At 42.0% G+C, this 25,777-nt stretch overlaps 1 protein-coding gene across 1 annotated transcript; it reads left to right on the top strand.

Annotated features, from left to right (window-relative positions):
- The first annotated feature begins 1,429 nt into the window (after positions 1-1,429).
- Positions 1,430-24,777, top strand: LOC143878573 (uncharacterized). Its single transcript, XM_077380843.1, has 2 exons — positions 1,430-2,074; positions 23,438-24,777. Exon 2 carries the CDS (start codon positions 23,509-23,511, stop codon positions 24,610-24,612), a length of 1,104 nt encoding a protein of 367 aa, XP_077236958.1. The 5' UTR covers positions 1,430-2,074; positions 23,438-23,508; the 3' UTR covers positions 24,613-24,777.
- Positions 24,778-25,777: the final 1,000 nt, after the last annotated feature.

Genomic DNA, 25,777 nt, shown 5'->3' with positions numbered 1-25,777 from the left:
GCCTCTTTTCTCGAGGCCATTTGGGGATGGTCTCGTCTTCTCCTTGAACCCGTTTGTGAACATGTTTCTCATTCTCTGAGTCCATTTGTGAATGGTCTCATGTCCTCTTTGAGCCCGTTTGTGAACGGTGCCTCTTTTCTCGAGGCCATTTGTGAATGGTCTCATCTTCTCCTTGAGCCCGTTTGCGGACGGTACCTCATTTTCCAAAAATAAAAAAATTTATCAAATCCAAATCCTTAATTAAAAAATAAAAATAAAAATCCATTCCTACGTCAAATTCAAGTTCATAAAAAAATCCCTAAATTCTTCGAGCCCGTTTGTGAACGGTGCCTCATTTCTCGAGTCCATTTGTGAATGGTCTCGTCTTCTCTTCGAACCCGTTTGTGAACAGGTGTCTCATTCTCTGAGTCCATTTGTGAATGGTCTCATCTTCTCCTTGAGCCCGTTTGTGAACGGTGCCTCATTTTCTGAGTCCATTTGTGAATGGTCTCGTGTCCTCTTTGAGCCCGTTTGTGAACGGTGCCTCATTTCTCGAGTCCATTTGTGAATGGTCTTGTCTTCTCCTTGAGCCCGTTTGTGAACGGTGCCTCATTTCTCGAATCCATTTGTGAATGGTCTTGTCTTCTCCTTGAGCCCGTTTGTGAACGGTGCCTCATTTCTCGAATCCATTTGTGAATGGTCTCGTCTTCTCCTTGAGCCCGTTTGTGAACGGTGCCTCATTTCTCGAGTCCATTTGTGAATGGTCTCGTCTTCTCCTTGAGCCTGTTTGTGAATGGTGCCTCATTTCTCGAGTCCATTTGTGAATGGTCTTGTCTTATCCTTGAGCCCGTTTGTGAATGGTGCCTCTTTTCTCGAATCCATTTGTGAATGGTATCGTCCTCCTTGAGCCCGTTTGTGAACGGTGCCTCATTTCTCGAGTCCATTTGTGAATGGTTTTGTCTTCTCCTTGAGCCCGTTTGTGAACGGTGCCTCTTTTCTCGAATCCATTTGTGAATGGTATCTTCCTCCTTGAGCCCGTTTGTGAACGGTGCCTCATTTCTCGAGTCCATTTGTGAATGGTCTTGTCTTCTCCTTGAGCCCGTTTGTGAACGGTGCCTCTTTTCTCGAGTCCATTTGTGAATGGTTTTCTATCCTCCTTGAGGCCGTTTGTGAACGGTGCCTCATTATCCAAGTCCATTTGGGAATGCTTCTTATCCTCGTTGAACCCGCTTGTGAGCGGCGTCTCATCTCCTTCTAAAAACTGTTTGAGAGCGATCTTTGTCCTTTCCCTTCAGAATCCATTCGAAAATGATATCTCATTCTCTAATTGCCCGTTTGTGAACGGCGCCGCATCGAGTTTTTATTATTATTCAAGTTCTAGGGTTTCATCTAAGGTTTTGCATTATGTTAAGGTGCGTTGTATCTAGAGAGTCCTTTGTCGATTAAAACTACGCAAAATGGTTCTGTCATTTTTAACTTTGGTATTCAATGACTACGTCATCTCTACCAAAGAGGGGCATCTGTAGACACCCCATTTTGTTTTGTTTTAATCAACAAATAAATTAGTGTGTTAAATCCATGTGAGAACCCCCTCTATCATTGATTTATATGTTTTAGGTCATTAATATCTTGATCTGACTTTACGGATCATCAATCGGGACAAAATAAGCTAGGGTCACTTCATAGCCCGGACCCTGATTCCATTCCGAGACCCGATTTCCGTAAATCGTTAGATCAATGGCAGATCATGACCTGGGTCTAACCATCCAAAACCACCTAACCTCTCCTCTCATCCTAACCATTCAAACCTCACCTAACCTCACCTAACCTCTCCTCCCATCATAACCATCCAAACCTCACCTAACCTCACCTAACCTCACCTAACATCACCTAACCTCACCTAACCTTACCTAACCTCACCTAACCTCACCTAACCTCCTATCCCATTCTCCTATAAATACCCTCTCATCTCACCAAAGAAAAAAAGGAAAAAAAAGAAAAGAGGAGAGAACCCCTCTCTTAGAAAATTCAAGCCCTCTCTCTAGACCAAATCCCTCTTCTCCATAAGTTTGCATGGAATATCGTCTACAAAAAGGTATGTCTTTTGGAATTTTATTTTCTTTTCTATATTTGTAGGATTGAGTGTTGTTTTGCGTATATTTTGGTTGATGTCATGTTTAATTTTGTACTAGTTTGGCCTTGGTCATGTTCTCACTTATGCTAAATATAATTAATGTGTTAGGGTCATTAGAACCTATTTGCGATGGGATGTTGAAATCATTGGCTTGTTAGGGAATTTAGATTTCTTTTGGGAAAACAATTCATTAAAAATTTTGAACATTTACAAGAAAGAAAACTTGAATTTTACATGAATTATCAAAACCCATTTAATTTGGCTTACAAAACCTCCATCTTTCAATTGATAACAACAGCCCCCACTCCAATTTGATAACAACAGCCCCCACTCAATCTCAAGAACCCAATATCCATACCCCACCTTGCCAAGTAGATAAAAACAACCCCTTTTTCAAACATCCCATTTGAATCTAATCTCAGGCCCATTCAAGCCATTTTTCATATTCACCGTCTTTTAATCACTAAAAAAAATAAGAACTATCAAAAGAAAACATGGGGGTGCCAATATCATTCCCGTCATAGTGCTAGCTGTTAGACTTTAAACAGATTTTTCGACCTCTAAACAACAGAATCGTGGGAAATGGTTAACTACAAAGTCGTAGATATTTTCGTGCCGTTTCCAACGAGTATTCGTGCTAGATCAGACAGCGAGCGGTTAAAAAGTTAAGTCCAAAATGGTTGCGGCACACCTTTAGGCATTTCCAGTTTAATGTTGCTGTCCTTTTGTTTGCAACACAAATTCGAACCTCTAAATCACAGATTTACAAACAATGGAGAACTACAAAGTTGTAGCCCTATAAAAGATCTTTCCAACGCATGTTCGTACGTTGAATTTGGCCAAGCGGTTAAAGAGTTACGACAATTTTAGTGGGCTGCATTTGTTAGATCTTTTAATGGTCAATGGTTTGTCGAATTTGTGCAATTGTCAAAACTTGGTTGTGTTAACGTCATTTTCCAAACCAAAATCGAAAGACATTAATCTAAAGTACATCCAACCTAAAATTAACAAAACTAAAATTCACCCATTTAAAATCCACTGATAAAAATCCGTTAAAAGCCATTAACCAAAAGACCACTAAAAATTTCAAATGAAACTAAAACCTTCTAAATAAACAACTTTAAAAGCTACCAAACACACTAAATACCTTCAGATAATAAAAGCTTCAAGAAAACTCTAAAAGTTTCCACAAACCCAAAAGAATTCGAGATTCCCAAGAGCCGGTGGATTCAAAATTCCTTTAGGAACCCTTAGAGCCCAATTTAAGAACACTGGTGTCGTGTCGTGTCGTGTCCTAAGTTTTAGGGAGTCTTAGGTTTTAGGGAGTCCTAGAGTCAGGAGTCCAGCTTCATCACGGACGTTTGCTATGTATAGCAACCGTGCCATAGGTCTAGTTACACTAGTCACCCGATCTTTCCCTAGGACAAGCCTAGTAAACTAGGATGTAGGCAAACCTGCATTAGTCTAAGGGACAACTTGCATTCAGATAAGAATCATATAGCATCTTTGATGAAATCCTAAGATAATAAAATCCTCAACTTGAATTAAATAACTCCTCTTAAAACTGTTGAAACAGTCAAATCCGTCTAAGTCGGTGTCCTAGTTGAGTTAGGCATATGTAGCTTAGCTTAGGTGCACCGAACTACGTCGACTCTGATCCCAGTGAGGCTTGGGTACGTAGGCAGCTTGGATGTCTGATGGCATACCACCCGCGAGTCGGCACCACAACAAATTGTGGTGTTTTGTATATTAATTTTCTTGTAAATACTTAATCAAATCAGTTAGGGTTTTCCATGAAATTAGAATTCTAGGAGAACTTTCACTTAGAATGAATCCAGACAAATTAATAAATCAAGATACACATCTAGGATTCATATTGAAATTAGATTCTAGGATGCATGTCACTTAGTTCGCACATTAACATAGAGTTGAATGAGCCATTTAAAATAAATTTAAAAGAGTTAGCTTTTGGAATCGAAGACCGATTATCGGGCAGGAATGGTGCATGTGGTGGATAAATCCCCATACCTTCCATTCTTGTAACCAGGTAGCGAGTCTAGATTTCTGGTTAATTACGGGTCCTAGATCCCATATCTAGGTGGCGACTCTGTCAGTCTCTTTTATGTGGAATTCGGATTGCCTTAGTGATCCCAAGTTCACATAAAAGACGAATCTAAATCAACACTAAGAAGCACACGCCAATCGCGTGGGTATTAGAGACCAAGAGAGTGCATGGCGGCTCGCGCCCCACCCCTCTCGCGGGATCGGGTACCACAAGGGAACTCTTGGCCTTACCCCTAGATTAACCCACACATGCATGTAGTATACGAACACATGTGCATCACGTGTGTGAGCCTAGTTTAGGATATCCTACCCATTTGTGTCTAGATTAGGCCGTAGTCCATCTTCCAATGGCTACGATCGGTCCTAGGTACACAAACAAAGTCATGAGTCGAGATCCTTTCTCCACTCCGCTAGATTAGGGTTAGGGTTGATGCCTTCAGGTAACACTGATAAAATGTGTGAAGATTAAAAAACTTTTCCTTTGGGGTTAGGATGTAAATCCCATTCATTTCTAAAGATCTCATAGGATTAGTCATTCATGATCCATCCGTTGAAAGCAATCTTATGCTATCTCATCTCATCTTGATCACAGATTTTCAATCTTCTATTATATGATTCGATCGCGTTTCCATATCTTTTAGAGAGTCTTTTGACTCATCTGTCTTTAGCTGTTGTCAGTGGAGTCTTTGACTCGTGTTTTCTTTTCCTTTAGAGAGTCTTTGACTCATATATCCTTTAGTTGGTGTTAGTAGAGTCTTTGACTCGTGTTTTCATCTCTTTTAGAGAGTCTTTGACTCATTTATCCTTTAGTTGGTGTTAGTAGAGTCTTTGACTCATGTTTCTTTTCCTTTAGAGAGTCTTTGACTCATATATCCTTTAGTTGGTGTTAGTGGAGTCTTTGACTCGTATTTTCATCTCTTTTAGAGAGTCTTTGACTCATTTATCCTTTAGTTGGTGTTAGTGGAGTCTTTGACTCGTATTTCTTTTCCTTTAGAGAGTCTTTGACTCATATATCCTTTAGTTGGTGTTAGTGGAGTCTTTGACTCGTGTTTTTCATCTCTTTTAGAGAGTCTTTACTCATTAATCCTTTAGTTAATGTTAGTGGAGTCTTTGACTCGTGTTTCTTTTCCTTTAGAGAGTCTTTGACTCATTTATCTTTTAGTTGGTGTCATTGGAGTCTTTGACTCGTGTTTCCGTTTTTAGAGAGTCTTTGACTCATCTGTTTCATTTGCAGTATTATTAGAGAGTCTTTGACTTCGTTATCTCATTTCAGTGTTATCAGTTGCTCTTATTAGAGAGTCTTTGACTCGTTTATCCTTTAGTCGCTTTTATTAGAGAGTCTTTGACTCATTTATTCTCCAGTTACTGTCATTAGAGAGTCTTTGACTCATTTGCTCTTATAATAGTATTATTAGAGCATAGTTGATTTGCCGTAAGTGTTTGATAGGTAGAGAGTTCGTTTCGAACTACGTTGGCTTGATCCTCTTCCACGAGGTACGTAGTGCAGCTTGGGATCCACATCCCAAGTCCAGCCAAACCTTTAAAAATAAAAATTTTAAATCTTTCAAAGTTACAAAAATATTCAAACCATTTTCAAAAAGATCTTCCTCTAGAGTTAGGAGTATGTCCTAGCTGTTTAGGTTGTGTTCTAGAGTTAGGAGTTTGTCTTGATTTGTATTGATATGGTATGTCCTGTCGTGTGAGTGTCCCTAGAGTTAGGAGGCCTCGAGTTGATCGGTTAGACATTTAGTCGAACCGATGGCTAGACTAGGCATATAGTCAGCCCGTGGTTTTCATTAGGTTGCACAGCCTAGTTACACATAGGATTGTAGGAACCACCTGCATTAGCCTAAGGCTAATCAACTTGCATTAGTTAGGGCATATAGGGTGTCCTAAAATCCACAATTCACTGGAATTTTAATAATCATACAAGAAGCTTTAATAACTGGTTCGGTCTTTTAGATCGAGTCTAGGATAGAGGGCTAGATGTCTTAGGCATCATAATTTAGAATAGGGCATCGAACTACGTGGGCTCCGATTCTTCCCGAGGCCGGGATACGTAGCGCAGCTAGGATGGATGGCCATTCTGGTCCGAGTCCAGTCCTGCATTAGAGTTAGGACTTGTCTTGTCCCGTCATACATAGCATAGATTTGTGTCTCATGTTTTGATATGTTTTCTTACTTTCTTGTACTGATACTATACCTTTGGTTGTAGCTTGCATGTGCGTGTCCACCAGAAACTTAGACACCCATTAGGCATGTCACTCATAACCTAGCTTTGCTTAGGTGACACATTTTTCATTTCATTTTACGTGTTTATTTCTCCATTCTCAGGAAATGCATGCTTAGGTAGACGATTCCTGAGGATTGTTCCCATTTCACATGATTTTTACTCAAACTTCTTTGGAATTAATGAAAATGGCATAAGAGACCAAGTGCTTGCACTCGGGCGAATTGGGGGTGCTCTCAGACCTTCCCCATTCGTAACCAGGCACGAACCCATATATATTTCTGGTTATCCATTGCACAGAGGATTTGATTTTAGGGTTCCATGGCCTATCCATGGATGGCGACTCTGAGTTATTATAGGTATGTCTCGGTTTCGAACCCCGGTTCCGGATCAAGACATATCCCTTTTTTTTATATCGCCACTCGTGCTATGCTATGAGGGTGGCATCCGTTTCGAGAGTTCCTTGGCAGAGCACTCCTTCACATTGTGGAGATCTTAGAGGATTGCTGTGGGGACCTCGCGTCCCTCGCCGCACTCGTCCTCTCCGGATCGGGGTCCACACCATCTACCAGATTTCGTAATCATAATGTGCAGAGATAGCTAGTAAAATCTTAATAGACTTTAGCATGGTTACTGGTAAGAAGGTTTCCTCATAGTCAATACCAGCTTTTTGACTATATCCCTTTGCCACTAGCCTAGCCTTATAGGTCTCCACCTTTCCATCAGGCCCCTTCTTCCTCTTGAAGATCCATTTGCATCCAATGGGTTTAATACCCTCAGGTGGATCAACGAGAGTCCAGACCTTATTGGAATACATAGAGTCCATTTCGGATTTCATAGCGTCCATCCATTTTTCCACATCGATGTCTAACATCGCCACTTTGTAGTTAAGGGGATCTGTATCTTTTGTATTTACTTCACCCAAGTAGACAAGTCTATCAGGTTATCTGACCCCCTATTACTACGTCGGAGTGTTGGAATAATTTTAGTGCGTGCTTGCTCAATTTCCTTTTATCTCTCTATTGGAATTTTGGGTTGCTCTTCTAAGGCAATCCTATCATGTCCGCTTGCATCTTGAATGAACTCTTCTTCTAAGAATGCGGCGTTCCGGCTTACAAAATAATTTTGCTCACCAGGGTTATAAAACAAGTAACCCTTTGTTTTCTTAGGATATCCAATAAAGAGACACCTATCGGTTTGTGCCTCCAACTCTTCAACACCTATCTTTTTAACATGAGCAGGACAACCCCATATCCTCATATGATTCGATGAGGATTTTTTGCCCGTCCATATCTCATATGGAGTCCTTAGTACTGATTTAGTTGGTACTCGATTAAGGATGTCGAGCGTCGTTTCTACGGCATATCCCCATAGAAACAAAGGTGCTTGTGCAAAGCTCATCATAGATTGAATCATGTCTAACAGTGGTCGATTTCTCCTCTCTAACACACCGTTCAACTCTAGTGTTGCAGGTGGAGTCCATTGAGAAACTATTCCGTTTTCTTTTAAGTAGTCCTTAAACTCATCCGAGAGGTACTCTCCTTCCCTATCGGATCGAAGTGTCTTAATCTTCTTGTTTAGCTAGTTTCCTACTTCATTCTTGAACTCTTTGAATTTTTCAAAGGTCTCAGACTTACCTCGCATTAAGTACATGTAGTTGTACCTTGAATAGTCATCCGTGAAAGTCACGAAGTAGACAAACCCTCCTCTCGCAGGATGAGAAAGAGGACCATATACATCCGTATGTATCAATTTCAATACACTTTTACTTCTTCCACTCTTGCCCTTGAAGGGAATTTTAGTCATTTTGCCTTGGAGACATGGCTCACAAGTTACAAAGGGTTCCACTTGGATTGAATCCAATAGACCATCTTTCACTAACCTTGTGATTCGCTCTAGGCCAGTATGACCTAATCGAAGATGCCAAAGATGTGTTGGAATTACCATGTCCCTTGCCCTTTTGAGGTTTGGAACATCAATACTTGGAATATTCTCAACATTGCTCACATTCTCCTCGTGTTAATTAAGTATAGGCCAAGACTCATTGTACCTTCCACAATTAAGAAATTTTCCTTTTTAATAAAAATAGAACTCTTATTAAAACTAGTAATATCCATCATCAAATAATTTTGAAACTAAAATTAAATTCCTTCTTATTGAAGGTACATAGAGACAATCCTTTAATATTAGCTAACCGCCTGAGAATGTCAAAATGTAATCTCCTACAGCTTGGACAGCAACTGTTGCTTCAGTTCCAACCTATAGGGTGAGTTCGTCTTCAGTCAACCTTTTGATTTTCCTGAACCCATGCAAAATATTGCAGATGTGTGAGGTCGCACCTGTGTCAACACTCCAGAAAAATACATGACCAATCATATTGGTTTCAGCAACAAACACTTACAACATGCCTAAGGTAGGCTTGTTACCTTGCTGGGTAGCTAGATAGCTCCTACAGTTCTGCTTCCAATGTCCAGTCTTTCCACAATGGAAGCAAATGTCGTTGCTCTTGGTTGACTTCTTCTTTTTAAAATTCTCCTTGTTCTTTACTACTGGCATGTTCTTCTTAGAGCCTTAGACTTTTGCTCTTCCCTTTCCTTTGCCTTTCGGCTTAGGTGCTGAGGGTCGATTACCCTCTACTAGGAAGGCACTTTTGTTATTTTCGTCTGGGATCTTAGCTAATGGGTTAAATGAAGCCATGGTATCTACGCGCAAAGGAAAGAGGCATAATTAGCAAAACTACCATTTTAGTTAATTTCAAGACATATCCATCGGATCTGGAATTTTGATCTACGATGGAATCGCCCATTGCACGTCTCATTGGTGGGCCCCTCAACCTCTTGAATCAAGAGAAATGTATAATTTCTCCAATGAGCATCGGAAACTTATTCAACAACTTTGAATAAGTGGATTCATCTAATCCTATGAGATCCGATTTATATTCAGCCTCCAAGCACTGCAGTATGTATATCCTTTGGGCGTCAATACCCTTCGCTTGGTTAAGTTATACCCACCGCCTGGGAAAACTATGCAATCTACATTGGCTTTTGCTTTGGCCTGTGACCAATATATTTTGCATATTCTCCTTATCCTTGTAATAATCTAACGGTTTACTCTAGTCAAGAAACAAGATCGGCTTCTGCTTTGGCATGTGACCATCCTGTTCCTAGACTAGCAAACAGTTAGAGGCTATTGAAGGCCACGAGGTCTTGTCCTTTCGACTTAACCCCATTTATCGACTTAATATTTTAAGAGGGTTATTTAATGTGGGAGTTATAATTATCATTGTGTATGTTTGATTTAGGCATCCATTGCATAAAAGAAAAAACATACATCGCAAACCAAATCATGCCATCCATCACATGAAAAGCAAATAAACAAACCATGACATCCATCACATGAAAAGTAAACCAGCAAACCATGGAAATAAAAATACACCATCCATGAAACCCAATTTGGTATCTTGGATCATAGGGATTATCCCACTAAACTTATTTGAATAAGGGAATCCCTACAACACCATCTTGCCAAATTGAGGGTGAATTATGGACAACTTTGTGCATTGGCACAAGGGGAACTTCGCTGGCCTCAAAGCGAATTTCCAAAGGAGTGTAATCTAATTTGCCTCACTAAATGAAGCACAATAACATCAGCAACATCAGCAAGTTAGTCCCTCTTTGGTTGGATTGAATCTGCCTCCATCTGCAAGTCAATCTGGAGCATCACCATGCCGCAATATCCACGATCCATCGATTGTGCACCAAGAGAATGATCTCATCTTCAATTGGTTTTGGACAAACAAATATAAACTATCCTAGTGTCCTACACTAGCCTAGGTAATCTATACATCATAATCAATCTCCATGGGAAAACAGTCGTCCGCCCAACTGCCCAGAGGGAGTAATTAAAAATAGAAATAATTAAATTACATTGTGGACTTTAATAATACAAACCATGAAATAAATCATCACATCAAATCATAACATCTATAAAAAAGTCATGCATCTCATGCATGAATTGAGGTCCAAGCTCCTTTTTGCCCATCTTTCACCAATACCGATCAATTCGCACAAAACCAGGTTAATTCAATTTTTGATTAACACACAACCATTCTGATTTTAATTAGAAATCTCATAAAACCTTTTTATATGTTCTAATGAATCAGCGTACACAATTTTATGCGAAAACAAGATCGTTTGATTTGTGAAAAATAAAATTATTCCATACTGGGAACACAATCCGGATAGCATGACCTTTCGAGTAACCTTGAGTGGGATATAGTTACTCGAATGCTTTCTCAAGGATCTGATCATGTTACATACACCCCAAGACATTATTAGAAAAGTCTATGCCTAGGTTATAGGCTTTTCAAATCGTTTGGCGTGGAGAAACAAAAAATCCAAATCAATTTTCGGAATTAATTTTCTGAGTTCCAACAACTTTTTCCAAACTTTGAAAAATCATATCCCCTAAACCGCTCATCGGATTTTGATGATTCTTGATGCGTTGGATTCATATTCAAGTCTACTTTCCAACCATGAAAGCCAATCAGTCTAGAAATCCACCATACAGTTTAGTTTTGCTGTTTTTCAACAAACAGTCCTTTGTTTATTAAAAACACACAAAGCCTAGGAACCTCAGATAGCCGGGATAAACATCCGGACTCACAGCGGATCACCGTATGATCTATCTTTGGTTCGTTAGTCTCCTAATCTATTCCCTAGTTAGCTCTGATACCACTTGCTAGATTGGTTGTAAAACCCTGAGAAAAATCACTACACTTTGCGGAAAAATAAACCGTGTAGAACATAAATTTTGCTGTAACCCAAGATTCTTAGGGACTAATTGATTTTAATGTGATTTAATAAACATAAATATAAATACCTTATTTTGTTTATGAGAAGAAAAACGTCTGCGTGATTTACTCCTCGAAAAATCAGCCAACGATCTAATCGATGTGAAACCGTAAGTTGAACCGATGGATTCCTTTCTTTGCACAAAGGATCTTGTAAACAACTCTTCGTTTTACTCTATAACTTGATCTAAATTATATTATAATATGGGAATATGTATTTATATCAATGGAGCTTTGTTGGATATTTGTCTTTGACTTAGAAAAGACAAAACTAGTTGATGGAATTGAAGAAGGAGAAGAAGAAGGAGAAAGACTTTGGGATGTCTCTACCAATTTCCAACACATGGAATTATGGAAGAGCTCTTGCAAAACTCTATTCTTTTGTCTTGTATTTATAGAGTTCTCAATTTCCATATACACAACCTAAAGCTTCTCGAGAAATCTCACAAAACATGGAAACTAGCCACAATTAGAAGCTCCAATTTGGAAACAAGCTAGTTAGCTTTTTCAAAATAGAAACCAAACAATGTGGGAGTGTTTTTAGAAATTCTTATTGATGGGGCCAGAATCTGGGTTTACGATCGTACGATGGGTAGAAGGCCTCCGTTAGATGCAACCACAAACAAAGGGGTCAGGGAGGTCCGGGGTGGGTCGCAGACGACCACTTCGACACCCAAGTTAGATTCTGGACCAACCCTATAATAAACAGCAAGACTAAACGGGGAACCAATCAGGCTTACCAAAACTAATGCCCAGGATTTTTTCTTTATGGATTGGGTGGCTGAATTGGAGGTGGAGGGTAGGAAAGAGGGAGCAAGTGTCCAGCACCTTCTCCCTCCCTTTTGCTTAGAGTCGAGTGGTCTCAATGGGTAGTTAAAGCTAGCCTTTAATGGTGTTCTCTCTGGTTCAGGTTTTCGTTCATTTCTCACTCTCTAAGATCAGATCAGATCAACCCCTTTCTGAGGAGCATAGTCGCCTATTTATCCTTTTTCCTTGCATGCAAATTCCTTTTGTTGGGTGCCACATGGATGTCTTTAATCATTTTGGAGAGAAAGCCTTCTTTGGTTAGATTGGGCTGTCCTCCTGTCTCGACGGCGTGCATGGCTTTGTTGTGTAATCCTATCCATAATCGTGATGATGGATAATCATGCTTAAGATTTTGGTGGCAGGGAGGTGACATGTGGTAGGATCACGTGGTCATGCCGTGTCATAACACTCTTCTTAATCATAATTAGTTTCCTTCGGTATACGGGCGACACGTGGCGAGATCTAACGGCCCCACCGCATTTACTCCTTATCATAATACCCCCCCTACTTGAATGGACCAAGGGAGTAAGTCCTTTTACTTGGTCATAGAATATAGTGACGAGGGCAATTATGGGAGTCTTGGAATGCGAAGGGACGTGCTGTTTCATTCGGCGGTTCTTTCTCAAGGGGTCACAGCGTAATTATGGGCCACCGGTTGACTACCGAATCGGAAAAGGGTACGTGTTGAGCCAGTTGCTCCGTTTCGTGATACAAGGGTCACCTATAGGCTTATAAAAGAGGGTTCTTTGGGCCTTTTTCCTTCTCTCTTTAGTCTTTCCTATTTTTCTTATTCTGTCCTTTTTTTTAAAATAAGCCTAAACCCTTCGTTGGCTCTTCTTCGCGGGATAAGGGTAAGGCCTCCCTTACTTCTGAATCTTATAGCGATCCTGACTTAGATTCTGACTTAGACGAGGATCTCATGTCCAACCAAAAGAAGGCTAAGAGTGATTCAGGCCTCCTCCAGGTTTTCCTCCTCTCTGCCTCCCTTCCCCGCCTCGCGAGGGCGAGTCTTCCCCCCTTATATTGCGAAGAGGCAGCCTTTTTTCTTCCATGCCTATCGCCAGAAGATGGAATTATGTGACCGCGTCCTGAAGATGGGCAAGGAGATCGAAGGCCTGAAACTGGAGAATAGGGAGTTGCGGGAGAAAGTCTATTGTCTCAATGAGCAATTGCTCGAGTATGAGGTGGATCCCTTTATGGAGAGCTCCTGGGAGGTGAGACAGGAGAAGGAGGACTCTTTTGAGGAAAATTCCCCAAACAGTCGTTCAGACTGATGTTTATTTTTTTTTTGGGGGGAGGGGGGGTTCGGTGGCCAGTGCCTCAGGGGCCATGCTTCCCGTTCTTTCTTCTCCTCTTCCTTTTTTTTTTAAAAAGAAAAATGTTTCCTTGAAGGCCCTATTGGTTATGGGCCTGTTCTTTTCTATTCCCCCTTTCTTTTTTCTTTTTTTTTGCTATGTGTGGTGGGGCCCGAGGGACCAGAGTCTGCGCGCCCAACTTTTGGCTTCTCTTCTTCTTCTTTTTTGTAGGCCGAATGGGCTTTTCTTATATTGTGTGGCTTCCCTTTTACTGTTCGTGCACTGGAATGTATAGGGTGGGCGTGCTTCTTTGTTTCTTGTTGGCCGGACTGTTTCCTTAAAATCCGAACCTTTTTCAACTTTTCCATCAAGTTGAATTGAGTTAGTAAGGACGGCCGGACCGTTTCCTCAAAATTCGAGCCCTTTTCCACTTTTCCATCAAGTGGAACTGAGTTAGTAGGTACGGCCATACCGTTTCCTTAACACCCGAACCTTTTTCATCTTTTCCATCAAGTGGAACTGAGTTAGTAGGTACGGCCGGATGGTTTCCTTAACATCCAAACCCTTTCCAACTTTTCCATCAAGTGGAATTGAGTTAGTAGGTACGGCCAGACCGTTTCCTCAAAATTTGAGCCCTTTTCGACTTTCCATCAAGTGGAACTGAGTTAGTAGGTACGGCCGGACCGTTTCCTTAACATCCGAACCCTTTCCAACTTTTTCATCAAGTGGAACTGAGTTAGTAGGTACGGCCGGACGGTTTCCTTAACATCCGAACCCTTTCCAACTTTTCCATCAAGTGGAACTGAGTTATTAGGTACGGCCGGACCATTTCCTTAACATCCGAAGCTTTTTCATCTTTTCCATCAAGTGGAACTGAATTAGTAGGTACGGCCGAACGGTTTCCTTAAAATCCAAACCCTTTCCAACTTTTCCATCAAGTGGAACTGAGTTAGTAGGTACGGCCGGACCGTTTCCTTAACATCCGAACCTTTTTCATCTTTTCCATCAAGTGTAACTGAGTTAATAGGTACGGCCGGATGGTTTCCTTAACATCCGAACCCTTTCCAACTTTTCCATCAAGTGAAACTGAGTTAGTAGGTACGGCCGGAGCATTTCCTTAACATCCAAACCTTTTTCATCTTTTCCATCAAGTGGAACTGAGTTAGTAGGTACGGCCGGACGGTTTCCTTAACATCTGAACCCTTTCCAACTTTTCCATCAAGTGGAACTAAGTTAGTAGGTACGGCCGGGCCGTTTCCTTAAAATCCAAGCCCTTTTTTACTTTTCCATCAAGCGGAACTGAGTTAGTACGTACGGACGGAGGGTGGATCTTTTGAATGGTGACCCATCTGGTTTTGGCAGGAAAATAGTAGGAGTAACTTGTTTTAGAAGTTTGCGGTAGGGGCATAAGTGTCTTTTCGCTACGAGAAATGGCGCTTCGATTACGGCGGTTTTCTCAAGTTCCCAAAACAGCGCCACGTGTAGACGTCCCATCCAATTGAAAGGAGGCGAGAGGCCAGTCGACACATGTGGAAACCCTAATTTAAAAGCTTTTTGGCACCATTTTCCTTTATTCTTTCATCTTCTCAGGGTGAAAATAGGGCTTTTCTGCGAGGCGCTCTTATCATCCAACCAGTTTCTTGGGGGGGAAGGGTCCTTTTGCCGTCGATTCGTCTTCCATTTCTTATCCTGGTGAGTCTCATATCTTCTGTTTTGGTCAATTTCTGGTTTTTTTATTTTTCTTTTGCGATGTCTGATGCAACTGATTCCCAAAATCTGTCTAGCGAGTCGGTGTTAGTAGTTGAGGGTGACCAACCAAAGGGTACAAGAAGGAGGTTGGTGAAAAACAAGGGCGGTGGTTCATAAGACAACTAGATGCCTAAAGAACTAGAAGATAGTTCCGGGGCTTCAGGTTCAGCGTCTTCGGAGGCTACTTGTAGACACCCAATTTTGTCAAGGATGTATTAGTGATAGGTGACGCGAGGAAGAACCTTATGACGAGTTCCGTAGCACCATTCGTGTTTCTCTCAATCTCTCTTTAGGGTACCTAATGATGTTTTCACCCACCAAAAGCCTGTTTTAACACAGCACCCGCCCTTTTCGGCAAACCAAAAGCCTATCTACATAGCACCCGTCTTTTACGGCATAAACCGGTAAGTCCGTCTGCACACGACACTCCTAATCACTAGGTTAACCTAGGGTCCAAAACTCTCTTTTTAGCACCCAAATGACACCCTTTCTCTCGAAAATGCCCGATTTCTGGCTCATTAGAAAGCCCTGAACATAAGGAATCCAATGAACCTGACCGAGTGCAAATCGGAGTCCAATCAAAAGAGATATGGATGATCGAGCGAATCGATAAGAGACAAAAACCACCTCCACCATAAGCCTGTTTAAACATAGCAAATGCCATTTTTAGTGAACCCAAAGCTTGTCTACACAGCGCCCGCTATTTACAGCATTAACCGGTAAGCCCGTCTGCACACGGCATTCCGAATCGTTAGGTTAAATTTGGGCCCGAAACTCTCTTTTGGCACCCAAACGACACCCTGTCTCTTGAAAGCACTCGATATCTAGTTCATTGGAAAGCCCTGAACACAAGGAATCCAACAGACCTGATCACGTGTGAATCGGAGTCCAATCGGAAGAGATATGGACGACCGAAAGTACCGATAAAAGACGAAAACACTACAAAACAAAACGGAGAAGAGATGAACTATTGCGGCGACCAAGGATGACATCACCTAGATATTTATGGGTGATGTGATCACCAAATTCATCCTAGACTAATTGCAATTTGTCTGAGACAAATTCTGATCGAAATTAGATATTTTTTACCCCCTCCCTATTTTGGGGGTAAGGTTTTTCTATCCCTCTTCTCTCTCTCCCCTCAGGTGTATACACCTTCTTTCGGTGTATTTCTCCCTTTTCCAAGCCCCAAACCCCTGCAGAAAATCAGACAAAAAATCCTAGTTAGCTTGCTTTAGAAAAGAGAAAGTAGAGAAACACTAGGTAGCTCTTTCCGGACGTCGACACTCCGCCGAATTTCTGAAGATTCAGAGAGTCTTTTCCTTTTTTACACCGTTGTTCTGTTGAATTTCGTAGAACTACGAGCTACCCCTCCATAGTAGCGCCGTTGTTCTGCTGAAATCTCAGTAAACTCTAAGGCGAATCGGCTATACAGCGTCGTTGCGCCACCGATATCTCCGCTACCTTGGTGGCTCCCTTTCAGCATAGCGCGGTAGCACTGCCGAATTTCAGAGAATCCAATGCCCTATTTCCAATATAGCGTCGCGGTTCTGCCGGAATTTCGACAATCTCTGAAGTCTCCTTCTTCCAACGCGTGGTTACGCTGCCCAACTCTCCAGTGGTAAGAAAAAAATCCAAAAAATATAATCCATTTACTTTTCTGTTGTAAAGTAAGTTGCGAAATCAGGCTCTGCCGAAAGCAACTTACGATACAAACCTAAAAAAATATAATCCATTTACTTTTCTGTCATAAAGTAAGTTGCGACATCAGCCTCTGCTGAAAGCAACTTACGATACAAACCTAAAAAATGTAATCCATTTACTTTTTTATCGTACAGTAAGTTGAGAAATCAGCCTCTGCCGAAAGTAACTTATGATACAAACCTAAAAAATTGTAATCCCTTTACTTTTATGTTGGGTATTTACAAAACGGGTAGGGTGGGTTTCATCGCCTTGATGTCAAGCCCCTCTACCTGCCTTTCACTAATTGTACTTTTACATTTGTACAGTAAGATACGAGGTTGAGGTGTCAAAAAGACTTGTTCCGCTACAGTCGAGCGCTTGAGATATTTTTCCCTCTGACTTGCTTTGACTTTTTGCAATTTGCAGCTTTCCGCACAGTAAAGTACGAGATGGTGACATCATAGGATCTCGGTTGCACAAATTGCCCCCTGAATTATGTTATAAACCCCTTTGCCTTACTTTTACTTTATGTACAGTCATTTTTTGTTTGATTCAAGTCAACCTGATCGTGAATAGTTGCAAGTTCCTTTCGAAGCCGTAAACAACTTACAACGCCGATCGGGTTAATTATCGCTTATTTTTCATTTTCTTTTGTAAATTCACTCCATTTACATTCGGAATTAAGCATAATCTAACAAGGGAAATAAGATCAAATTCTTTTATTTTAAATCCTTCCAAAATGCCAGTCTAAGTTAAGAGACCGGATTAAACCGGGCGAGAGGGGTGCCTAATAACTTCCCCAATTGTAACCACAACCCTTACCTGGATATTTGTAAGGACTGTGCCTTAAGCAAACATAGTAAAATATAAGGTTCTAGGCCCAGAGCAAAGGAACCCCTGATTACTATTCTTCCAACGAAATTGAAGTCGTTACTCATTTCCTTGGAAGAATAGACACGGGTCCTAGGCCCTAACCTAGGTGGCGACTCTGAGTTTCTCTAAACTTCCGAAGTTAGAACTACGGTCCCGAGTCCGCAAATAGCGCAGATCAAATAACACTCCCTATGTAAAACCCGATTGTGGTGATCCTCTGTCGTCCTGCGCAAACACGGAAAAAAATCGGCTCCCACAGACTGGCGACTCTGCTGGGGATAATATAAACATGATAATCTCTCTCAAGCAGAGCCTGTTATCAAAATGAAAAGGTTGTAGCTATAGATAGCTAAATTGGCATTTTTGCAAGAATTTGAAATCAACTAATTTGATTTTTTTCTCCTTTCCTAGGGTTATCCTTAACCCGATATAGCCTTTAGGGGTATTAGCAAGCTATGAACTTTTTCGCAAGTTGCGAACGCTCCAGACAAGCAAAAATAAAACAAGTGTTAGATTTACTTTCCAGTACATATACACTTGATGCGCTTTTTCTACAGGAATTGCTAAGAGCGAATGCTTAAAATTGTCGCAAAATTGTTAGAGCCAATGCTCGCAATTAAATTACACGAAAATGCCCCGGGAGGCACCTAGGCTACCCCCTTGTTTTCAATTTTCATGGACACACCATGGGAGTTCATCGCCCACATGCATACCTATTTACCCGGCAGTAAGTAGCCCTTGGAACGGATTTGGTTGTATTTGGGATTTCATCACCCGAGTCTGCTGGTCACGCATCCATTTGAGGTGAAAGCACCACCACTTTGAACGTTGCCTTTGTGGTAACATTAAAACAATGATGTACTAACTTTCTATTGCGTTCAGGCATACTGAACAAAGAATTGCTTATACACATTGGAAAGAGGGACCTTGAAGCCTTCATCCCCTGCATAGCCCAGCGTACTAGACACGTAGATATTACCATGTCCTGTCTAAGGACATGTTGAGCGTATAGTTAAGCAAGCCTACCAGTTACTCTCGAGAGATGTGAGCATCATCTAAATAGGGATACACTAAACCCCCAGCCCACGGTTGTAGACACCCACATTTTGCTTTACTTTAACCAACAATAACCTAATATATTGATCCATCCTCAAATTTTTTGAAAAAAACAAAATGATAAAGAGATGTACCTGGTGAGATGATTAGATCCGAAAAATTGAAAAATACCCTGATTAGTGAATTTAGTGTGTTAAATCCATGTGAGAACCCCCTCTATCATTGATTTATATATTTTAGGTCATTAATATCTTGATCTGACTTTACGGATCATCAATCGGGACAAAATAAGCTAGGGTCACTTCATAGCCCGGACCCTGATTCCATTCCGAGACCCGATTTCCGTAAATCGTTAGATCAATGACAGATCTTGACCTGGGTCTCACCATCCAAAACCACCTAACCTCTCCTCTCATCCTAACCATCCAAACCTCACCTAACCTCACCTAACCTCTCCTCTCATCCTAACCACCCAAACCTCACCTAACCTCACCTAACCTCACCTAACCTTACCTAACCTCACCTAACCTTACCTAACCTCACCTAACCTCACCTAACCTCCTATCCCATTCTCCTATAAATACCCTCTCATCCCACCATCCAAAAGAAAAGAAGAAAAAGAATCCCTCTCTTAGAAAATTCATCCCTCTCCCTCATCTCTTCAAGGGTTCGGCCATCCTTGCCGGATCGGGTGATACGTTGGGTGATATATATCAAAAGCAGTCATTATCAAGCAAGGAATCATCTTCAAGGAATTAACATCAAAGAAAAATCAAACACAAAGTGGGTTTTCAAAGAGGTAGGCATTTATTTCAATTCTATGTAGGGTCTGTTTTCATGCATATCTTTTACTTTAAAAGAAAAACCATGTTAGGAAGCATCTAGGATCAATCTTTACTCATTCTTCTTGATGGTAGACTTTGAAGTTATACATGTTTCCCTCTTCTCTTAACCCATCTTATCTTCATTTTTATTTTTCCCTAATGGTTCACACCCTGGTTCCCCCTGGTTAGCCTCTGGTTAGACCCTGGTTGCACCCAGGTTCGTTGCTGGTTGCACCCAGGTTCGATACTGGTTCGCACCCTGGTTCCCTGCTGGTTCGCACTCTGGTTAGACCTTGGTTGCACCCAGGTTCGTTGCTGGTTGCACCCAGGTTCGATACTGGTTCACACCCCGGTTCCCTGCTGGTTCGCACTCTGGTTAGACCCTGGTTGCACCCAGGTTCGCTGCTGGTTGCACCCAGGTTCCCTGCTGGTTGCACCATGGTTCCCCTGCTGGTTCGCACCCTGGTTTCCCTGCTGGTTGCACCCTGGTTCCCCTGCTGGTTCGCACCCTGGTTCCCTGCTGGTTCGCACTCTGGTTAGACCCTGGTTGCACCCAGGTTCGCTGCTGGTTGCACCTAGGTTCCCTGCTGGTTGCACCCTGGTTCCCCTGCTGGTTCGCACCCTGGTTCCCTGCTGGTTCGCACCCTGGTGCACCCTGGTCCGCACCCTGGTTTGTACCCTGCTTCCTCCTAGTTAGACCATGGCTAGTCTCGGGTTTGCTCCTAACTTAGACCCGACTCACCTGACCCTAACCATTAACCCAATCCAACCTAACCATTAACCACACCTAAACCCATACCCATAAGCCTTAAACCCTATAACCATAGCCACACATCATACACCACATGCCTTTCATTCATCCACCCAACAGTACCCTCATACACCCCTACGATAGACCCGGCCAACCCAGTTAACCCGGCCATCGGGCCCATTCGGCCCAATTAATTCATTCCCCTTAAGAGCCACTTTGCCCTATTGGTTCCTAAGATACTCCAACCACCCAAACCTCAAGCCGCACCCCAATCCACGCTCAACCAGTTCCAATCCAGTCTAAGCCAAGTCAACCCGCACTTGACCTTGACCATTAACCCAATCCAATCCAACTCAACCATTAACCCCACCTAACCTGACCCTAGCACAACTCAACCGAGTCACATCAACCCAAGCCATACCTTTGTCCACTCACTGAGGCACACCATTTATCCATAAATCTGGTTACATTAAATCTAACCCAGCCAGGCCACCTGCAGCTTAAGTCAAATCGCCCCAATACAATCCATCCAAGTGGGATCCCAACCCAGCTCAACTGAGTCAACTCTAGCCAACCTCCCTAGTCGAGTTGACCCAACTCTCTAGTCGAGTATGCTCAACCTCTTTAACCGATTGGACTCTCCCCTTAGTTGACTCAATCCAATTCCTTAATCAACCCATCCCAATGCAACCGAGTCGCATTCGACCAAGTTGCGGCCTTCCATGTCACAACCGAGTCATTCCCCTATTCTACTAATGCCCTTTTACACCTAATAGAACTTCCTCCCTTTTGCCTAACCAAGTCATATCCCAACACAATCTGAGTCGCATGTCTGAATCCATTTGACCGAATCTCATAAGCCCGCCCATTTTGAATTCCCAAAATTCAAACCCTTGATGATTCCTATATGCTCAATTCTTTGATGCAAATTCCCAATTCCAAAATCCCATTGCTAAATCAATGTTTCTGAATCTCAAGTCCAATGCTCAAATACAAACCCGATTCCTGATCCAAATACCAATCCTGTTTTCCAAAATCCAAGCAACCTCCCCAGCGGAACTACGTGTGGCTTGATCCCCATCGCGGGGTACGTAGGCAATTTGGCACTCCCAAGTTCAGTCACACCTTTCTCTATCTTTCTCATTCCCTCACACTATTTCATCATCTCTTCCATCTTTTTTTTCACTAACCTCGAGAATTTAAATCGATTTGTCTTGTGTCTTTCGGAACCGTTGGATCACGGTTTCCGTCGTAAGGACCCTTAGAGCCCAATTTAGGAACACCGGTGTCGTGTCGTGTCCTAAGTTTTAGAGAGTCCTAGAGTTAGGAGTCCAGCCTCATCACGGACGCTTGCTATGTATAGCAACCGTGCCATAGGTCTAGTTACACTAGTCACCCAATCTTTCCCTAGGACAAGCCTAGTAAACTAGGATGTAAGGCAAACCTGCATTAGTCTAAGGGACCATTTGCATTTAGATGAGAATCATATAGCATCTTAGATGAAATCCTAAGATAATAAAATCCTCAACTTGAATTAAATAACTTCTCCTAAAACTGTTGAAACAGTCAATCCCGTCTAGGTCGGTGTCTTAGTTGAGTTAGGCATATGTAACTTAGCTTAGGTTCACCGAACTACGTCGACTCTGATCCCAGTGAGGCTTGGGTACGTAGGCAGCTTGGATGTCTGACGGCATACCACCCGCGAGTCGGCACCACAACAAATTGTGGTGTTTTGGATATTAATTTTCTTGTAAATGCTTAATCAAATCATTTAGGGCTTTCCATGAAATTAGAATTCTAGGAGAACTTTCACTTAGAATGAATCCAGACAAATTAATAAATCAAGATACACATCTAGGATTCACATTGAAATTAGATCATAGGATGCATGTCACTTAGTTCGCACATTAACATAGAGTTGAATGAGCCATTTAAAATAAATTTAAAAGAGTTAGCTTTTGGAATCGAAGACCGATTATCGGGCAGGAATGGTGCATGTGGCGGATAACTCCCCATACCTTCCATTCTCGTAACCAGGTAGCGAGTCTAGATTTCTGGTTAATTTCGGGTCCTAGATCCCACATCTAGGTGGCGACTCTGTCAGTCTCTTTCGTGTGGAATTCGGATTGCCTTAGTGATCCCAAGTTCACATGAAAGACGAATTCAAATCAATAATTAAATGCACACGCCAATCGCGTGGATACAGGAGACCAAGAGAGAGAGCGCGGCGGCTCGCGCCCCACCCCTCTCGCGGGATTCGGGTACCACAGTTTGGCGACTCTGCTGGGGACCACCTAACTTCATTAAAATTTCAAAAGATAATTCATTTGAATTTAATTTAATTGGCTCATAAAAACTCTATACTTGTTAGATTAGTTTGTCTTGTTTTATTTTCTCATCACACTTTACTCAAACTTAATCTAACAAAACCTGAAGGCATCATAGATTGCGCAAACATATTGCACACACTTACATCACTTGCATCTAAACTCTGCATCTCACGTGCACACACGTCCTATTTTAGGAACCCGGAGTGTTATCTAGCATGGTTGACTGGGATTTCATCACCTGGTGCCTCTGTGCTAGAGAAGCATTCCACCCTTAGCCTAGTACCATTATGGTACGTAAACGGATCTCTTGTTCACGTACTGATACGCCGGACACTGGTACAGTATATCGAACAGGGATTCGCGCTAAGGGAACTCTTGGCCTTACCCCTAGATTAACCCACACATGCATGTAGTATACGAACACATGTGCATCACGTGTGTGAGCCTAGTTTAGGATATCCTGCCTATTTGTGTCTAGATTAGGCCGTAGACCATCTTCCAATGGCTACGATCGGTCCTAGGTACACGAACAAAGTCATGAGTCGAGATCCTCTCTCCATTCCGCTTGATTAGGATTAGGGTTGATGCCTTCAGGTCACACTGTTAAAATGTGCGAGATTAAAAAAAAAATTTTCCTTTAGGGGTTAGGATATAAATCCTATCATTTCCAAAGATCTCATAGGATTAGTCATTCTTGATCTATCCGTTGAAAGCAATCTTATGCTATCTCATCTAATCTTTCGATCGTATGCCTTTCATTCTTCTATCGTGTGATTCGATCATGTATTCATACTTTCCTTGTACTGGCAGGAACTTATCCCAATCTCGTGTTCATGTAATCCTGATCATTCTTATTTCCCTTCTCTTGGCTTACGGGCACTATGTCTACTCGTACAATTCTTGATTGGATCCGTGGTACATTAAGAGAATCCCATATCTACGCCATAAGTGAACAAGAGAAAAATCTCTTCGGCTACGTGGCAACCATCAAGCTCGATTGGGGATTACTCTATGCCGCATCAGAGTGTTGGGATCCCGATCATCATGTCTTCCGTTTTGGCAACCAAGAAATGTGTCCCACCTTTGAAGAATGGTGTGCCTTATTGGAATATCCTGTGGATGGCCCTCTAGTGAAGCCATCCTGTGTTCCAGATTATCGTCCTTTGTTCCTTTGCTTGATGGATAATCCAGATGAATCCATGAACTCTTTCATGAAAGGCCAAGAAGTGTCCATGCAGCGACTGATTGACATTTACCCTCCTGTTGGATACATTGGTGCTGTTGATATTCAAAAAGCTCGACGGCGCGCTTTGAGATTCTGCTCCTTTGCTAGGTTCCTCACTGTCCAGCCTTCTCGCTTTGCGTCAGCTGTTCTTCTGGACCTCGTTGATCAAATGGATCGTGGCGCCAATCCAATTCCTACTATGCTTGCAGAAACTTTCAATGGATTGGATGATATGGCTCACCTTCGTGCCAGTTCAGGTCCAAGCTCTTATATTCGCTCTTTCGTTGGGTCTTTCTCAGGATGTCCTGCATTACTTCAAGTGTGGTTATGCCACAAGCTAAAAATTGCAGCTCCTGTCCATTTTGATCATACGTTATACACCTTCAGTGAATGGCGTCATGATGTTTCTTTCGATCATAAAAGCGATTGGGTTGAATGGTTAAATTCTCGCCAAGAAGATCAGATTTATTGGCAAATTCCCGGAATCCAAGAAGCTGTCTTCAACACCGGAGAAGCTAACTACGTTCGTCTTCTTGGTTTCAAAAAGACTTCCTTTTATGTTCCTGCCAGGATTCAGCGTCAGTATGGAAGGGAGCAATCCATTGTGCCTCCCCTTCATCATTTCTATCCGCCTGAGGGTCTCAAGCCCAAGATTGTCAAAGCTGTTTCATCTGCTTGGGATGCAAGAATCATCAAACCTTTAAAGGAGTCAGTTGAGGAAGATTGTCGTCCGAAGAAGAAGTCTAAAAAGAATGCTTAGTTCCATGTTTATCTTTGAAAGATTGAACCATGTACTCAAATTTTAATGATTGATCAATAAAGTCCATCCTTCTCTTTCATTATCTTTGTCTATGTGTGCATCATCGTCTATTCTTCTCTCTGATTTTAAAATATGTCTTTCGGATATTACAGGGCAATAAACATCATAGCTAACCCTAATACTCCTTGGGTTCGGGTCTCTTCGCGGTTAGAGAGGAAATCTGTTTCTCCGCCACCTTCTCTAAGAACCCCAGCATCTCCTTCTTTCCCGTCCTCATCCTCACCAATGGTAGACAACCAAGATGGTCTTCCACCCGCTGCTATTACCGATACTCTTACCTTGATTCTCCAACAGCTTCACGAACTCAAAGAAGAAAACCGAGTTATCAAGGCTCAGCTTTCTGAAAAGTTGGGACCGTCGTTGTCCAAGGATAAAGGGCCTATGCGCCAAGCAGCTACTCCAGTAGCACCTGCCCAAACAGTGTTCATCAATATCCCTGATAAAGTCGAAGAAGACTTAGAAAAAGAGCAGTACAGCGAGAATCACAGTAGGCCTTCTCAGTCCATGGTTGATAAGTCTGTTATGGAGAAATTAGAGACTCTTACCAGGAAAGTTCAAGACATTCAGTTTCAAGACCAGGGTGGTTTCAATCCCAGTGATCTTACTTTATTTCCCGAAATTCGCCTTCCTGCCAATTTTCAAATGCCCGATTTCGACAAATATGATGGTGTGGGTTGTCCAATCACACATTTGCAAATGTTCACCATCATGTGTCAGCCTCAAGGGTTATCTTCTGAGCAAATGGCTCAATTGTTCCCAGTTTCCCTAACCAAGGTTGCGAGGAGATGGTTCATGGTCTTGGACAAGACTCGTTACAGGACATGGAAGGATATCGGCGAGCAGTTCATCAGGCAATTCAAATATGATGATGGGACAGAAATCACCAGAAAGGATTTAGAGAGAACAAAGCAAGACTTGAGGGAATCCTTTTTGATTTTTGTGAAAAGATGGAGGAGAATAGCAGCTCAGATGATGGAGCGCCCGTCTGAGGAAGAACAAGTCCAGATAATCATGAAAAATATTTCCCCCCAGCTCCAGTATCACATGTCTTTGCAATACTATCCAGACTTCAAACACTTCATCGTGGCTGGCACCCAGATAGAGG

The sequence above is a fragment of the Tasmannia lanceolata genome, unplaced genomic scaffold (assembly GCF_043159265.1).
Source record: "Tasmannia lanceolata isolate RefF3 unplaced genomic scaffold, GAP_Taslan_0.1 ptg000006l, whole genome shotgun sequence".
Taxonomy (NCBI): domain Eukaryota; kingdom Viridiplantae; phylum Streptophyta; class Magnoliopsida; order Canellales; family Winteraceae; genus Tasmannia; species Tasmannia lanceolata.
Note: the sequence above shows the minus strand (reverse complement) of the source record. Positions and strands in the feature narration are given on the sequence as shown.